At 41.8% G+C, this 18,849-nt stretch overlaps 1 protein-coding gene across 2 annotated transcripts; it reads left to right on the top strand.

The window, feature by feature from the left end:
- The first annotated feature begins 718 nt into the window (after positions 1-718).
- On the top strand, positions 719-6,488 carry CUNH17orf67 (chromosome unknown C17orf67 homolog). Of its 2 annotated transcripts, XM_057418621.1 has the most exons (4): positions 719-1,051; positions 1,717-1,817; positions 4,608-4,747; positions 6,224-6,488. In XM_057418621.1, the coding sequence occupies exons 1-3, from the start codon at positions 997-999 to the stop codon at positions 4,722-4,724; spliced, it is 273 nt and encodes a 90-aa protein (XP_057274604.1). In that variant the 5' UTR covers positions 719-996; the 3' UTR covers positions 4,725-4,747; positions 6,224-6,488. The 2 variants fall into 2 exon arrangements, with proteins under 2 accessions (XP_057274604.1, XP_057274603.1); XM_057418620.1 differs by lacking the exon at positions 6,224-6,488 and having other exon boundaries at positions 4,608-5,396.
- Positions 6,489-18,849: the final 12,361 nt, after the last annotated feature.

Genomic DNA, 18,849 nt, shown 5'->3' with positions numbered 1-18,849 from the left:
CATTGAGACTCACACTCTTTGCCACAGGTCACCCTGACTTGTGCAGGCACGGTGGCACAGGGCAATAAACACCACCTCTTCAGCAAATAAAAAGGCTCCAATGAGGAGGGCTGGCAAGCCCCGGTGAACCCCTGAGGTGCAGGAGATACAGGGATGTGCTACATGTCCTCTCCAAAGGGGAATGTTAATCACTCATGTCCCTTGTGTGAGCCGCTGATGGATTCTGACTCCCTGTTTCATACCCTAGATTCAAAGGGACACTTACTTCTTTTCCTACAGATCAGTGATGTTGTATGTCCAGCACAGTGCTGCTTGGAAGAGGACCTCTGCCGTATTTCTCAAGGCAGAAACTAGCTGCTTGCAGCAACATTTCTTATCCTACATTCTTACTTCACACTGTTTACTAGTCAGGAACACTTACAATCCTGTTTCTTATGATCCAGTTTTCCTTGTCCTGAAAAGAGAAGAATTCTGCGAGTTTTCATTTGCATGGTTCTATTAACGCTATAATAAAAACCTCTCTGCTGTGTTTTCCAGCAGTGACAATTTGCCTTTGCTAGAGTTAAACCCCATTAATATGCATTTCTGTGCTGCAGTTTGAGACAGTTTCTGAAAAAGGGGTCCCTCTGCAACAGCCTGTAACATTAACATTCAGTAATGGGCAATTGTTTCTTTTCAAGAGCAACTGCTCACCTTAGGCACCCAAACCCATTGCTTTGGTTTCACAAATGTAAACTATCCAGTGTAACTCTGAAGCCTGACGTGGAAAAAAGGACTTCTATTTTCTGTCCCTCAGGAACAGAGTTATGCTGAGGACGTGTGAGCAGATAACAGCCTAATTCAAAACCTCAGGCCAGATGTCTTCAGAATTATGCTATCACTCAGATTAGTCAAAGCATAAACAAACACTTGTGACTGACGTAGCTACTTCAAATAGGCTGATGCCTCGGTCAGCGCTACTCATTTTGGAACAGGCTGAGAGAAAGCAGAATCAAAATGAAGACGTTTCTTGTGTGTGTCTCCGTTTTGATCCTGATGACCACTTTTACAGGTAGGAGTTTGTATAGAACAAACCTGCATGTGTATGTAGCACAGCAGAGCATGTCATAACAGTATTAGTTCCACAACCTTGCATTTTACTATCTTCATATTTCATTTTTAACACCTATTTTTACATTGCAGGCTTTCCATGATTTGACTTTTAACAATCACGCTATTGTATTCCATGTTTTGCTCTCCACATTCATTTCTTGTAAAACCAAAAAGTTTAATATTCCTAGCTTACTATTTTAATATTATTTGCACAAGGTTCTGCAAGCAAAATGTTCAGTGGAAGCTCTCCTTTGCAACAAAAGGCTAACTCATTACTTTGAATATAGTCCTAAACAGTAAAGCAGCACAGAAAAGAACAAAGAACTGGAATCACTAACGCCAGTGATTAGATGGTACTGCTATATTCTCTCATTTTAGAGAGTAATACAAATATGTAGGGTTTGCTTCATAGAGGTAGAACTAGAGAAAGCACAAGCATAAAAACGGTTTAAAATTCCACTCGTATCTCCTGGAATGCAATATCCCCCGGGGAAGGGGCTGTAATGAAAGCACACTTTGTATATAGACAAAAATCAGGTTTGGAGACGTTTCATTTTACAACTGACAGATAAAATGTTAATGTTTTGGTAATTTCAGAGCTAATTTCTACTCTTCTATCTTTAGACACTTCCCCAGTTTTGGCTGGAAAAGATGCCAAACAGATTCTGAGAACTCGCCGTGGAGACAGACCGAGAAAAGCTGGTTTCCCTGATGAGCCAATGAGGGTGATTTATGACTTTCAGTTTTAAATTATATTAACTAAAACCCCCACAACACCAAAAGCCCCAAAACATTTGTGCTTAGTATTAGATTTATAGAGATTTAATTCCAAGAAGTATCTTATGAATATCGCTCTTTTAAGCAGCTGAGTTCTTCTGTGAAATATTACCCCCCCCCCCTTTACATTCTTTCAATTACTGTTAAGCAGCATTCTGCAAGTGCTGAATGTTGCTGAGGAAATGTATGCTTGCAGAATGTGGAAATTATTTATCACGGTTCAAAAAAGTCAATTAAATTATGGAGAAGAAAGTGGCTTTTCATTTATAGAAATGTGGATTTCATCAGGTTGTTTCTGAAGAACTAAATAACAGGAAATGTCTTCTGCTTACAGCACATTCACTCAAGGCAGAAAGGAGATGCAGGTGTCAGTGGTCGGTGTGGAGATTGAGGTAGTTCTCAGCTAGCTTTTAAAATAATTTCTTTCACTTATTTATGGATGCTGCAGATAGGATGGTTTGTTATGATATGGTAGGAGTTTTCAGTTGCTAGCTTAAGGCAGCAGCATTGGTACTGCAGGAAATATTTGTATTTATTTCTAAACTGTATTACAAGAAAAGAAAAAGAATTAAAGAACCTTCTGTTTTACTTGCTTTGACAAGATGTAATGTATAATTCTGCACTTCTCAAGAGGTACTTAAGGTATTTTAAAATTACTGCCTATTTCGTTCCAAAGTAAATAAACTCTGCTCAAATGACATGGTCCTGAAGAGGCAAAACCCACAGAAGTGAGAAAGCTCACAATAGACGGTGCATGTGTGACGAATGCACATGTGGGGCTCAGTTTAGCAAGGTGCTGAACACTTCTGAACTCTGTAGGACATGAGGAGTGCTACGTACCTTGCAGGATTGAGCTCAGTGTGTGCCAGGGTTGTGGAGACGGCTCGTGGGCTTCTCTTTCCAGTGGTTATTGTAGACCAGCCAAAAAGAAGCCACCTGGCCATGTGCCATTCCTGATGCACATGCTTTTTTGTCAAGTGTGATGGCCAGAGCAACTCAAAGCTGTCACAAGGATATCACATCATGCTGGTTAACAATCTTGTGCAATGAAGACTGTATAATAGAGCCAAAACCACACAACACTCAGTCTATGGTTTAGTTTTAGGTAGCCCTGTGAAGAGGAGGGAGTTGGACTAAATGACCCTTATGGGTCCCTTCCAATTTCCCTTCCATATTCTGTGGTTCTGTGATTCTAGGTGGGGACTAAAGGGAGCTAGGGCTAGAAAAGTGTTTGATCACTGACCTCTGCTGCTCTGTCCTCACCACTTCCATCCCACCATGATCAGTAGCAAACACTTTTTGAGACATTCCAACCTTCTTTTTATGTCCTTTTTTAAAATTTTCTTCCTATACAGCAATGCTGCCTTTCTGTAAGAAAACCCAAAGAGAAGAGTATTTGTTTTCCTCACTAATTGTAAAGGTTTTCAGTATAAAAACAAATATCTACTTATAGAAAACCTATCCTCCTCCTCCATGAGGAACTCAGGGATTTTCCCTTGTGAATGAAGGTGCATGGCTCCTCTATCCCTGTGCACAGTTGTACCCTGGCTCTAGGAGAAAACCTGCTTTTGTATGGATTCTTTATAGCAGAATGAAATGAATGCTGGGATGAACCCACCTCTGTTCGTCTATTTTAAGCAGAAGCTGTTTGTACTAGGCCAGATCATGCTGAGTTGGGGAATTTAATTTGCAATTCTTTGTGACACTGTTTGCCTTCCAAGTGCTGTTTCACTCAAAAAGCCTGTTCAGTTACAGACAGCAAGATCTGCCATTTCTGATTATTTTTAAAGTGTCATTTATCTTATCAGCATGTTTTAATCTTATTTTGACTGAGACCCTGCTTTTAATCCTGCAGCATCCTATCAGTTATATAGTTCTGTTCTCCACAAATTCGTAATGCAGTCTTACAGAGGGATTTGAGCCAAGTCTCCCTGTGCTGCCAGGAGAGAAAGCACATTAAAAACCAGGATACTAATGCTTCCTGCTGGCCCCCAGTGTACCAACCCTCTGCTCAGCACAAAGAGCTGGAGCACAGCAGGAATACTTGGCCAGTGCAAAGGGTTTACACTATAGCTTCCAATCCTGCAACACCTACTGTGCAAAGCAGTGGGGGGACCATATATATGAAAACCTGTACCCAGTGTTCACAGAGCTTGTGAGCCCTCAGGCACTGGGGCTGTAAGTTTTTAAAAGTAAGTTTTGTTCTGGTGCAGGTCTGGTTTTTGGTACACAGCCCACCTCACTTTGGTAACTCTTTGCTTACACCAACCCCCTATGAATTAGTATGGGAAATGCACATGATTTTATGGCTCACACAAAGACCGGTCAGCACTGATGCACGCTACTAACTAGAACCCTTTGGTGTACTGCCATATGATCCTGTCAGGGGTTCATGGTTTTTAATCAGCAGGAATCTATTTTCAAAAGAGGCTACAACAGACCTATCTGTGAGAATCCTTCTGTACCCTCAGGAACAACAGAAGCTTCTGTGCCTCTATGCAAATAAGAAATGTGTATGCAGAATCCCTGATTTATGAATACTGTAAAATTCTTGCTCAACACTTTTACTGATGTCAGTCAGTAAATACTGCTAGGGTGGGGAAGTTGATTGGCATCACCATTTCACTGTATTTGATGATTTTAAGGGGTAAATTACTTGCTCATATGTAAGGTTCATTGGCCTGACATTAGACTTGAGTGATCACATAATTAAATTACTTTTTCTTGTCTTCCAACAGGAGTACATGCTTTACCTCCAGCGCCTGGAGCAGAGAGCAGAAGAACAATTCCTTGAACACTGGTTGAATCCCCATTGCGTCCCACACTGCAACAGGGATCTGGTGCATCCAATCTAATGGTCTTGCCTACCCCACAAATGGTAGATAGATTTATTTTGCAGTGCCTGTTTCTTTCTTTGTAATAAAGGGCAGAGCCACAAACAGGAAGAGGAGAGAATAATCAGTGGCTGGAGGAAGTACCTTGTGCTAAAAGGTGTCTGGCGACAGATTAGTGGCAGGGAACATAAGTGTCCTTGGCATCAACTGTGTCACTGCAGTCTGTTGCTGTTACTAAAACATGTGGTTATCAATTTCTGTGCTGGATCTAAGTTGGTGACCACAAAACATTCTTAATAATGTTGCTTCAGACTGCTCCTCTTTCTTTCCCGTCTGCTCGTGCTCCTTTTCCAACTCATCTGTTCAAGTCTTGGACTTGTTCACTTAGCTCTCTGGAGGACTGTGGCAGGATATGTAAGATGCAGTCTGACCTGCTAGGAGCTCAGCCTGTTCTGCAGTATTCTCAGCTGAAATAATTTGCTGGCTGCTGACTTTTTAGATGGAATTCACTATTTAGTACACATTCTGGCAAACCTTAACATGGAACATTCTCTCAGAGCTTGCATGGATTATTAGTTCTGTGCATGGTTTTCAACATCAGTGTAATAGATGCCATCATTTGCTTTATTGCCTCTGTTTATCACATGCATCATAGAATTTAATGGGAAAATATGTTCCAAAGCACAGCTCAGAAACCAGGCACTACTAACAAGCCAACTGGTGACAAAATGACACATCCCATTAGTACTCCATGCAAACTGGTTTCTGATATGGTCATCCTTTTTCCTTATGTGTTTTGCATGGAGCATCAGCTTATCGCTACATTAAAAAAACGGGATGCATTGAGGTAAGGAGTATAAAATACAAGTAAACTCTTCCAATTACCCAACAGCCAAAATGATGCCAAAAAAGAGGATATACTTACATCTGTAAACGCTTATAACAGGATGAACCTTCCTTCTGACGTTCTTCAAACAGACATCAGATTTGTCAACTGGGATATATCTGAATCATTACCATAACAGTGATGCCGTATCACTTACAGTTAACCTTGTAACATGCAAGTTGCAGGTTTAGCTCCATACTTTCAAAACCAAGTAAAACAGACGGTGTCTGTCAGGGCTGATCTGTTTCAAAGACAGAAAGTGTTTCTGCTTAAAATTCTGCTATTTATTTGTATCTGTACATATCTAAATGCCTTTGATGCTGTGCTAGACTTCAGTGGAGCTCTGTTAGTCCACAATAAGACAAAGGTCTGAAACTTATTTAAAAACAAAAACACAAAATTCCCAAACCTTACCCCGAGGAGGCAAGTTGGCAGATTTCAAAACATCTTCCAGCTGAGGCACAGTTGAAAGCTGGCTCGCTGGCTGTTGGAATCCTTTGCTATGGCTGCTCACAGGCGATCGTGAAGAATTCATGTTAGAGAAGTGCTTAAATGATTTGAAGCCCTTTCTGTTATTAGTAATGTCAGTAACATTAGTTATGTTTTTAAATGACATTTTCTTTTCTCTCTGCAGATCTCTTTCTTTCCACAGATCTCTTCATGGCCACTGAAGAGGATATATACCATGATTATGTTAAGGAGGAAAAGATTATTCCTGCATTGTCTATGTGCTCATTGCAGAGCTGAACCTCTGCAATACAGTGCAATCCTAGTGATAGAGCAAAACCTCCAACTATAAATGGAAGTTTTATGTTATAGACCACCATATATTTTCTACCAGTAATGACTGCATATATGAATAAATACATCAAGGGTCTCCCTTAGTACGCCACTTGGAGTACGATGTTCAGCTGCTGAGCCCCCAGCATCAGAACAAAGACCCGTTGAAGCGAGTCCAGAGGAGAGGGAATTTTTACAAGGGCCTGTAGGGACAGGCCAAGGGGAATGGCTTTAATCTGACAGAGGGGAGATTGGGATGAGCTCTTAGGCAGAAGCTCTTCCCTGTGAGGGTGCTGAGGCACTGGAACAGGGTGCCCAGAGAAGCTGTGGCTGCCCCATCCCTGACAGTGTTCAAGGCCAGGTTGGACACAGGGGCTTGGACAACCTGCTCTAGTGGAAGGTGTCCCTGTCTGTGGCAGTGGGTGAAACTGGATGGGCTTTAAGATCCCTTCCAACCCAAACCATTAGAGGATTCTGAAGTAAGGGCAAGAATAAATCACTGATTAGTGCCAGAGCATGCTTTTTAAGGGTACAACTTCAGACTGTCTGAAGCAGCAGAAACTTAGAGGGAGAGGTTCATAGAAAACTGGAGATATAACCATGAAAAGAAGGCCAGCTCCCTAACTTTGGAGGAATCCTTAATTACAGTTTTCTAGGTTAAATAACAGTATTGTATGAAGACATAACATTTATGCAACACTGATCTATGTTTAATTGCCTGATGACTATTTCATGTATTGTTTCATAATAAAGGCTTGATGCAAACCCATTTTCAGATGATTTTGTTACTTTAGTCTCCCATACAAAAATCACTGGAAGTGAAGCTTATTACGGTGAAGTAGTGAGGAGATGTCAGAGGACTTCCTAGGATCAGCAGCTGGGAAGGACTATGGAGCAGACTTTACCATTTTGTAGTTTCTCTGCACAGCTTTTCCCTTTCCTTCATAATTCTGCCAGGTCAGGCACATGTATCCAGCCATTTCTGCCTGCATGCCTTTATAACTTTTGCCTTGGTACCGAGTACCTTGTACAATCAGATGGTAAACATATGATACCTGCAAAACAACATGAACAATGTTTTGATGGCTCTTACATGACTGTTATGGTTTGCAGTGGCAACAGAATTAGTTATGAAAGGAACAAAGTAACTTTCAGAGCTCCTCACTGCAGTTGCACTGAGCCTGAGGACTGGTAGCGAAATAAAACAGTTTTATGCATATATATAAGGTAGTTACTGCTGCATCTGATAGGCTGAAACAGTTTGACAGTCCTTCTGGTATACTTTCCTTCAGTAAGAGAGCTCTCCTAGATGACTCCAAGGAAGTAATTTAAATCTCAAAACATCAAAGGCTTGCTTTCCCCTGCTGTCAAGATGAAATCACAGATTAAATCTGGGAGGGTAAAAAAGTATCATCAGGCTGCTATTGTGTACTTCATTCATAATACTCGCAATACACAGATCTCAATTTGCATATCTCTGCTGAAGTTAAAGTCGTTAGGTGAAATCCTGGCTCTGCTTTTTCTTGCACAGTGAAAAGTTCATGCCAAACCCAATTATGCCAACTTTCACCCAGTGAAAGCAGATGTAAGTACTTCTCTGAAATACAAGAACTCCCACCTACTTATATTCAGTCATGAGTTAGATAACTAGTAAGGTTAAATAGTAGCTTCTAGGGATAACTCAGCAATACAGAGCTAATCCTAAAGCACACACGTGGAATAGACAGTGTTTATTGGTTCTAAGTTTGCTTTTCCGCATCTCATATAGGTATCTCCAAAGGATTATTAAGTCTAACTCACAAGGAGAAAACCAGAAACACAGCAAGGTGAAGTACTTCCAGGTCCCTGTTCCATGTTCTCTTTCACTTTATAAGGGAAAAATCTGTGGTATAGTGTTAATAGTCTTTAGCCTACATTTGTGCCAGGCCACCTGATCTAGTCAATGGGCTAAAGAGCCAACCCATATCTGCACTCAGTTTCAAATCAAAAGCTCACCAGTGTTTACAGAATTACAGCACTAAAGCTTCTTTACAAAAGTAAACTCTCTCCTAATAGTACCTACACTTCTGTTCTGTGGTAGAACTGACCATGGAAGTACCTCCTGGTCCATCAAGACAAGAAAAACAGCAGACGCCATATAGGAAAGTTTGAAACATAGAGAATACAGGGAGAAAAAAAGTGTAAAGAAAGAGAGAGAGAACAGAAATTATGAGGGTAAAGAAGAAAAACCCAGACTAAAGCCTATCAATCAGTGCCTCTGTAATCCTGAAGAATCCAAGATATTTCTTTTTAATATATTCAGCTCTTCTGCTAGATTTAAGAACCCAAGTCCTCCATTCATACAAATTAATTTGGGCCCTGCAAGTAAACAGAGAATCAACCTTCAGCCTACCTGAGAGAGACAGAGAAGAGGAGGCCATCACAGCACAGCAAACTTACATTTGCTCAGCACTGGCAAACACTGAAGTCTAAAGAGAGAGGGATGGGACGAGTGTGACTGCTTTAGACTACTGCAATGGATGTAGCACCCCCTCACCCTGCTTATTATACATCTCTGTATGTCCATAACACATCTATAGTGTTTTACATGTGATCCATGGACTAATAAAAGAGCAGCATCCTAGGGTCAGGTATAAATAAATTAACTCAAGCATTTATTATGACTCAGCAATGAAAACACTCATACAGAATTAGCATAAAAAGTTAACACTGCATAAACATCGTATTTATAGCTACAAAAGCTATGTAATAAGCTTTTCTCACAGTCCTTCAGTGTGGCTGTTCTACTGTGTTTTGATTCTTGCCCTTTACTCAGATCTTTCCTTCAAAGCCACGCTGTGCTTGAAATCATCTAAAGGGGAAATAGATCAAGTGTGTTCAAGGTCTATTTGGTCCATGTCTAAAACCTTGGGGAAAAAATGCTAGACTTCTATATATGCATGCAAACCATGGGCTTCCCTATGGTAATCTATATGGCATTATGTAATTAGAATTTGCATATGAAAGCCACGAGAGGGCTTAATATAGCTAAAATAAGATGAACAAGCATTCTGAAAGTTGTATACAGAATGGGAAAGCTAATGGCAAAATAGTTGATTTCAAATGCCTTTACAGAAGAGGATTACAAAAGACTTGGGAAAATCTTTAATCTATGAAGCAGATAAATATATCATTAGCTTTAATTGCTGCCTTGCTTTATATTCAGTGTCTGCTAATTTTGTCTCTTCTCATCTGAAAACTTGCCCACTAGATGCCACTGTTTCTGCGTATAAACGGCACCACAACTCTCAAAAGCTGTTTGACCCAAACTACTGCATCCCTCCTCCCTGCCCCTTGTTTTTCACCCCTTTTCTTAAAGTGTTCAGCTCAGATGACTGAAATAGTCACCTTAAAAACCCCACCAAACATTAAAACTTTAGCAAATGGCCGATTTTTCCCCCCTTGGGATCCAAGACTGCTGTGAACACAGATGCTAGTGTGGAGTCTGCATGGTTATGTGGGTGACATGGTTGAAAGTTTCTACACAGCACATTGGAGTGGTGACTTTATACTCTTTGCCATTCAAATGCAGATCTGAAGAAAGGATTTTGTGCGGCTGCAGTTCTTCCCTCTCAGAGTAGGTCCCACTTGATCTATCTCCAGTAACCCCAAAATGTAAGCTGCAGACTAATTGGTAAAAGCATCACTCTTTATGGCATTACATTATCTTATTATATTTATTACCTTTAGCAGATGGAGGGACTAGGTGTTAGGTGCGGTATAAACCTGTACAGACAAGGCAGACTGCGCCTAGGGCCCAAAATGTAGTACCACTTATAGAGTACATAAATAATACCAAATCTAATTTAAATACACAGTAACTCAGGGAAAAGAGACAAAGGCTGGCATTTCTGAAAGCATCAACTTCTTCAGCAAGGCCTAGACTAAAAGATTTTATCACAGACAGATAAACAGTATATGAAGGAGTTATGCTATTGCCACTAAGCAATTTGGCAGTTCAACTAACTGGCTGTTTCTATGAGACTGCCTTACCTTGCAGGAGATCATGCACGAGAAGTACTTGGTTATGAGGACTGGAATTTCCAGTCAATCACTTGCTTTATTCAAAATTCACTTGCACAGAGGTGAAGGCAATTGGAAATGCAAAACTCGAACTTGCCAGTTTGTAGTTTAGATGATAGGGTATTTGCCTGCTTCTCATGGGGACTGAAGAGTGTACTCTTCTAGTCACGATGACAGTGCTGCTTCTCTGGAGCATTCTGAAAAGTGAACATCAAAGAGAAAAAGTAAATAACCATAACAATCTGAAATGAAAGAGTGTGTATGGAAATGATTCCTTGCAGTACTTCAGGGCTTTCTTTTTTGCCATAATTGCAGCCTTGTTTTGAATATTGGAACCTCATTTTGAATGAAGGCTTCTGTTATCTGCCTTAATGAATGAATGCATAAATAATGGAGTGAAATTGGATTGATTGAATGTGATCACTGCGGTAGGAATCCAGTTTCGATTCTCAGTAAACGTTCATTTTTTAATGACTGAAGAGATGAGCGTGTACTTTGGGAGGTTATCTGAGCCTTTTATGGTCTAAAAAGGGTAGAAAATCTTGTGAGAACTGTGTGTCCTGAGATGTCTGGTACGTGATTGGAAATGCTGAGTGATCTGTCTCCTTTCTGGCATTTTAATCCTGTTTCAGGTCTGGGGGTAAAGATGTGCACTGAAATGAAAAACAGGAAAAAGCAGAAAACGTTCAATGAACTCTGAGCTAATACAACTCTCCTTGTTCTATCAAACAGGCATGTCCAGCCCAGTGTAAGGCTCAACATGAAACCAGAATTCTGAAGCATCAGCATTATTCCAAATCTCATGCTCCTCTTGGTCCTGCCTGTCTTTCTCAGGATGTTTCAATACGTGATGATGAGTTTAAGTACCATTTTTTTTTCCAGGGAGGATTTGGATCTAAAGATCCATTTGAGCATCTCTCTTTTTTGCACAGAGCATCATACACATACCTTTATTAAACTGAGTGAGCCAACATTAAATATAGGAGATCTTGGACCAAAGACAAAGTGGGGCAGAATATTGCTTCATTTTGAATTTTTCAGAATAAAGAGTAATTACTGAATGGCTTCAGAAATCAATTTAGCAAAATGCTCTAAATGTTCAGAGTATGCTTGGCTTAGACATTTGCTCTTGAACTCTCTTGCCGTGACTATGAATATGTACCCATATAGTGCCTATAAAACTGACACAAGAATCCAGTCTACAAAATGCCTGGATTATCAGATCCATAGCACTTCTACTCTCCTACAGAGCCCAATATTCCACTTAATGCAATCAGGATGTACTTCTCTATACTTCCCATGCACTATATAGGATTAGTTCCAGCATCAGTAATAAACTTCAAGCAGATGAGAAAAATTACTCACACACATAATTATTTGCAGAATATGAGCTTGTCCTGGTTATTTAAGATAAACGGTTCTAGTACATAGATTTACCCGGTTCAATCAGCAGATTGCTCACGTTTTGGTGGGCCCTGTTTTACTTTGGGCCAAAACCAGGCCTAACAGACAAAGCTCAACTACTCTGAGTGTTGTCACAGCCTCTATTGATCAGCTAGAGACACAGTTTAAACTAAACGCTGCAGAATGACGGGTTTGCTCCTCTCTGGCTGGGAGGCAATGTCCATAAGATGACTATAGCAGAGCTCACCTACCTCCCAGGAATCTGAGGTGTGATCAGTGATGAGTGATTTAAATAAACAGGGTTGGCTGCATAGCTGCATAGAAAGAAAAGCCAAACATAAACCCAAGCTTTACCAGTGACAGGAATGCAAATGTAAATGTAAATAAAGCATACTTAATAATGAACAATGATGGGATTTATCTGCTCTTTCTAGGTCATGATTGCTTTGATCCTAAAGAAGAGTCTCAAAATAGGCATTCTACCAGTGTCCATTTCTTGTCATGGATTACGAGGGACATGAAGTCTACAAAACTTGTCCCTGAACTCTCTCAAAATCAGATCCTCAGTAATTATGCAGACAGAACAATTGTGTAGCACTGACATGGCCGTTTTCCTGCTCAGACAACCGTGTTCATGATACTTTGAACATTTTACTCCTGTGGTTGCAAAGCATCCTGTGCTTATGAAGTTCTGAATTTCACCTGGCAGCGTCTTCATTGCTACGCAGACAGCGGAACATTTGGGATGGAGAATCTTCACCTTCCAATCATGGAGCAATAGCAACATTTTCCTCTACAAGCAAACCTTGACTAGGATGTGGCAGACCCTTCACAAGAACATGGTGGCCTCACCCAGTCTGGCGTAAGCACAGAGCTCTCCCTCCTTGTCCCAGAACCTTCCCACCTGCTTTTTGCACCATTGAAGGATTGTTTCACAAGCACAGCACCAGGCAAGAAGTCTCCATTCCTTGCAGAGCACGCCATGGATCCATTCCCCTAGGAAACCCTCTGCAATCATTGGACATTCATGAGAAGGGTATGTAAACCCACGGGATTTTAAGCAAAGAAGGTAGTTTTACCTCACACACACACACATCTGAAGTGTGAAATTAATCCAGGCTTACAGCATGGCCTTCCTCTCCATGCTGCCTATAAGTCATCAGCGGAGCAGTTTTTTCCTGGAAAAGACTGATCAAGGTTCTGGGAAAAAAACCACCAGTATAAAGGAATGACTAACGTGGAGTGTCAGCCATGGGAAAAGCTGCAGAAAGGTTTTGTGCTCAATTTATTGGTGCCATGGCACGCACAGGAACAGCGCTGGACTCTTGTCATCTGCAGGGAATGGAACAGTCCATCAAAACAGCTGTTTCTGTAGTCATGGGACAAGACCAGTACAAGAAATTTACAGGTCCAATGGAAGACTTTAATCTACTGGAAAGTGACAAGGCCTCTGTGGTCAACCTGTGTAAAATTGACTCCTTTACACCTTAGTTACATGCCATTGGATAGTTACTCTAAGCCTGTGGGTATATTTATCATTCATGCAGCATCCCGACCCATCAAAGGGCTCTACTCAGAGTAGGATGTTGGATTCCTCACCTTTCTAAAACCAAAACTGCAACGACTTAAAAACCCCTCACACTTTTGAAACGTTCACAAAGCAACTGACAGGTAGTTAGGGCTAAATAAGGACAGAGCTCTGCACAGCAAACAAAGAATGTCATACTCTTGTTCACACACCAGCTAGACCTGTGGCCAATAACTGTATGTATCAGGAACTGTCTACAGCAGTACTGTGCAGCTGTAGATTTGATTTCTTTCTAGTCTATAGAAGGTTATTCTATACTGTCCTGTCCTGTATTATCCACTGTACTATTTTACACTACAGATATCCTGTATTATTGTATGAGTTGCATTTCAAATAGGTGACTGTAGAGGAAACTCTCAGACTGCACAACAGCTGAATACCATGATTCACAGGAATCAGAGGCCTTGAGCCTAAAAAAGAAATAATTTAAAAATAAGATTAAAAAATAAATAGTAAGGGCCTCATTCTGTAAAATATGAGTGAGTCTTGCCCATGGAAGTCTTCCAGTGAATCCCAGCCTTCCACAGGAGTAAAGAGGCTATGATATACGATACTCACACAGGTTTGTTTCTGTTATCACCAAATACAATTTTGGTAACTCTTAAACATGCTCATTTCCTTGCTAACACAGAAGGAGATGACAGGTTGGTGTTAAGAATACTCTCTGGGATGGATCAAGCCTGAACTGCTACTGGTTATCTCCTAGAGCCGCATGAAGAAATCAGAATCTCCTCTTCCATTTAGGAAACATCGTTCTAGCCCCCATGGACACAAAGAAAAGCTTGAAACATGACTTGGGTACAGCAGATTCTGCCTACAGCCCTAGGGAAGGAGCAGTTCCAAACACAACATACCTTGTCCTTTCCAATTCTGACACTTATTGGCAACTCTAAGGAGGGCCAGGGTAAAGCCTGAAGGCAAGAGCAGCATGGCACACCATGGCAGGCCAGAACTTGCTTTCATTCAGCCCTGCCATCCAGGCATGTACACTTACTCATTTTCCAATTTGAAAACCACAATTTTAGGCTCACAGGCAACAAACTTAATTTCAAAGCAAATCACATAAATGTAATAGGTTTGCATCTGTTTATTTCTATGTATGTATATATCTACAGATATTTTAATGTACTCAAAATGATAGAAATTAAGCTTATGTTTCAGCAGTGGATGGATCTGAACTGCATTTCAGCATCCCAGCAGCAGAAATTAAGGTTTTCAAGAACACTTTCTGCCCAGAGAAATTTGGTTTTAAGTCCTCAACATTTGAGGGCATTTCAGTGATACACAAAGTTTTGTTCACTTCAAATCCACAGCGGGGTGTTAATAGTTGGTATTTTAGATGAGCTATCACAATACCCAAACTTCGTTCTTTTCACTCTTCCCTGTTTATTATTAGATGCTTTAGAGCTGCTCAGGGAAAGAGAGAAAAATGTCTCCTATTTCACACTGCACAGCTGTGACAGTGCTTGGGAAACACAGTTTAAATATTAATATGGCTTTGGGCTAACAGCGTTTCTGCAGAGGCCCTTCAGTGCAATGACTTCCAGCAAAGTGAACAGCCACAGAAAGAGTCAAAGACTAAAATCCCTGCAGCTGATAGCAAGCCAATTTCTGTTTTGGTGCATGCCTACAGAACTCATTATGTGTGATTGTATCAGCCACAGCGCTCCAGTCCAGCCTCAGGAAAGAATCGCTCATAGATGGAACAGACTATGGAGTCAGAGTCAGAAATGTCTTCCTTGCCTCACTTCAAGCTTTAAGTGTGAACTGGACCCTCTCATTTCTCTTCTCCACACCAGCTTAAGTGATCTGGGGATACCTCCATGTGGTTTAAGGGGCTTTTATCAGCTGCACAGCCTCATCCTTGGTAAATTCTGCAGCTGTGGTTAAACTGCCCAGGGAGGTGAAAGCTTTCTTACCCGACACTACCAATGTGTCTAAGGGCGTGTACTGTGGTTGTCTGGACTGCTCTGCACCGGTCAGCCTGTGTACCGATCATTCCAGCTGCACCTAGAGGTGACTCACCCCACACAGCGTTTCATCCACCCCAGAAAGAAAGAGGGCTTCCCCTCAAACAAAATACTCCAGCAGTACATTTCCAACAGTGCCCTGAACAGAGGGCATTGCTTCCACTTTGGCTGGGATCCATCCTGAGGAGGCATGGTTCTAGCACGGATGACAGACTGACTGGGCTCACTAAGTGTTGCAGCATTACTTACACACTCAGAGTGCTGACGCATCTCCAATTCTGTTTTGAGAAGGAATCATCCTGTATAGCTGAAATTCATGGCTGCCAAGAGGTAGGAGGAGGCCACTTCCATCACTTCAGTTGCTCATCTATTTCCTACTTACCAGGATGACAAAGCATTGAAAGTGTTGAAGCCACTGAGTTAATTTATTAATTTATTCCCAAGCTTTTAATTCTGCTCCATTTGCATCAGCAGCTTTGCTGTTGAAACTGCACTCTCTCAGGAGTGAAGTGAACAGCACCTGTGGCTCCAGGCTGTCAGCAGCAGGACACACACGTGCCCAGAACGACTCGCTGGAGCAGAGGGAGAAATGGATTACAGCTCAGGGCTACACACAGTAAATCATCAGTACAGGGACAACAGAAACAGCAAAACGTGCTCTTTTAGAACACGACTCCTAAATTAAACAAGACAAGGAAATGTACGCAATGACAGCAAGGTCACTTTTTCCTTCACTGTTGCTCCAGGTTAAGCCCACACATGTGTCTCATTTATTTTCACCTTTGTGTTTCTGCTGTCTTTATCCTGTAAGAGATGTTACAGAGCATTATCTGTGGAGAAGGACTACAAAAGATGCCAGGTATGTATTAGCTCATGCACTTTTGGGTAATTTCCTTATGTCTGTGGAATCCAGTTATAAAGTGCCGAATGTTCCCTGTTGAAACTCAGGTCCCGTTAACGGCAAGCAGCATACAAACATCTCCCCATATAATGTTGCTATATAGACCAACTTACTGACTCTGGACTGCCCTGGCTGTGTTCACCCGTGGGGTGACAGAGCTGATTAGATGTTGCAAGGGTTACTGAAAACCAGGGAGATCAGCATTTACCATAACATTAGCATGCAGACATTGTTCACTTATTTGCCTCATGACCAGATTTTACCAACGACAAACATCACCTTCTGATCTCCTTTGCTATCACAGGAACAATGCGTGGCATTGCTCAGATTGATTGCGATCAGGCTGGGGCACTTAGCTACTATAAATACATCACTTCAACCATCCTAAAATTTTTAGAGTGGAATAATGAACCAGCAACTAAAGTATCCCAATTCTACTTAAGTTAGCACTGAGAGTTCGCATTAAACTGAAAAGCTCCATAACTGTATACCATTATTTATTAAGAGCCAGACTTTCAATAGAACTTTAAGCTAAAATTGAAGATGTAATGCTTCCAAAAATGCAAGTTCATGTTGAGAAACTGTGCATGGCTCAATTACTGGAGAGCCAATCTCCCCAAGCCCTGGAACAAAGCAGTCTGCATGTATGTGGGCATGGAAAACTGCTCCACCAAAGTTCATATAAGGAAAATAGAATCCACTGTTCTAAAAGGAGTGTCATAAAGTTTGATGTGCCTATTTCAAAAGCATTTGGAACAGATATTCCCCCCCTCTGACCAGACAGAAATGTCTTTGCTTCCAGCTTTAATGCCAATTCCAGGGGAAAAAAAAAGGAATTACACTTTCTGGCAATTTGGAGAACATGGGACAAAGTTGGAAGGAGCCCAGGTGGGAAGAAAGCTGAGGGGGATGTGATGGGAGTGAGCTAGGGCTGGAAACAGAAGACCTTTGGCTGTACTTTGATTGAATCAGGTGAGGCCAGCAGGGACAAACACCAGGCTGGTTTCTGAGAGCAGAGTCCCTGCCTCTGCTCTGTGTGGAAACAGTGTCCCCATTTGGCTCTTTGATCCTTCAGCTTAATTCAATCCAGGGACAAATCAGAGTGAAACTGGGTGTGTGCGGGTTCATGTGTGCACACACATTTGGGGTATGCATGGAAGGATGGATGGAGACAATGGGCAGTGGGTACTGCCCCTCTTCCATGTGCTGCCTGAGCCAGCTCCTGCTCCTGCCACACCTTTCAGGACACACAGAGAGATGATTTTGCAAACCCAAGTGCTTACAGAAGCAGAGATTCCAATGACAAGAGCTGATCTTTGGGATGCCTGAATCCCTCACAGTGTTGCAGTTTCACTGCGTGGCTGCAGTGCCAAGGGGTTCCTCACGAACCTGCTTGCTCTGGGGCTGCCCAGCACACTGCTTGGCTGTCAGTCTGTCAGCCCATCAGTCAGTCCACTAACATTGTATGCTTGCCTCGGAACCGCACCAGGTCATCACACCGGGTGATGGCTGTAACCCTGCCTGGCCTGTGTCACTGCACCAGCCTGAAACACCACAAAACCTGAGCAAAGATTAGTGCAAACTTACAGATGACCCCAAAGGAAGTTTCTGTTGCTGGTAACAGGCCAAACCAAACCTGCTTATGGCACAAAATGCTTCCACAGTGAGGCGGTGCCAGACTTGGAGAAGCCCAAGGCAGCATAAAGTATTTCCTCCTGTGCTCTGAGGATCTCTTGGCCCACAGTGGCAGTGCCACAGGGATTATTGTTGGCACAATCCTTACATTCTGCCTCCAGAGCTATTGTCCTGTGCTGACCCGAGAAAGGTTCGTCCTGTCTCATAAGGGGAGAGCAGATGAGTTGGCAGAGAAGGGGCAGCAGATGCCAGTCTGAAGGCACCGAACATCTGCTGCCTTCTTAGGTTTGTCCTTGGGTCACCAATAGGACATGTGTTATCTCCTCTGTTGAAGCCCCTGAACCTACAAAGAATCACTAGTATGGCAATGTCTGTTGCAGTCCATACCATGAAAAATGAGAGACTGCCACAAATTCCAGGTAGAAATTTCTTTTTTCTGTCCCTAAAACGAGTGTCTCACTCATTTTATACGCAAATGCCAAAAGGCTGTTGCAAAGAAAACCCTTCTGGTGCAGAAGTTTACACTGTTTCATGGTTCTGCAGTTTGATATTGCTTCTACTTCAAGAACTGGGAGCTGTGTTTACAAGAAGAGTGGCTACTTTAAATTAATTGAATGGAATTAATGAGGAAGTGTCTGTGTAGCTGTGCCTACCTAGCCCCACCGTCTGTGCATCTGTGTTTTGATATATGGCAACAATACAGAAATACTGTATTCTGGGATGTGAAGTGGCTCAGTGGAGGAGGATATAAACCAGATGTGTAACATATCCAGTGAGCACTCAATGTACCTCCGGTGACCTCTCTGGAGATGATACAAATGCAATCTTTTTTGGAGACAAAGAAATAGAAATGAGCTCCAAGAGCAGGGAGGGAACAGACCAGCGCAAGTCAGAGAAATAGAAACCATTTCAAGCTACCA

This window comes from Pezoporus wallicus, unplaced genomic scaffold, assembly GCF_028554395.1.
Source record: "Pezoporus wallicus isolate ANWC-B61680 ecotype Strahan unplaced genomic scaffold, APGP_CSIRO_Pwel_v1 contig_3710, whole genome shotgun sequence".
In the NCBI taxonomy this organism is placed as follows: Eukaryota; Metazoa; Chordata; class Aves; order Psittaciformes; family Psittacidae; genus Pezoporus; species Pezoporus wallicus.
The sequence above is the reverse complement of the archived record's forward strand: the minus strand, read 5'-3'. Positions and strand labels throughout refer to the sequence as shown.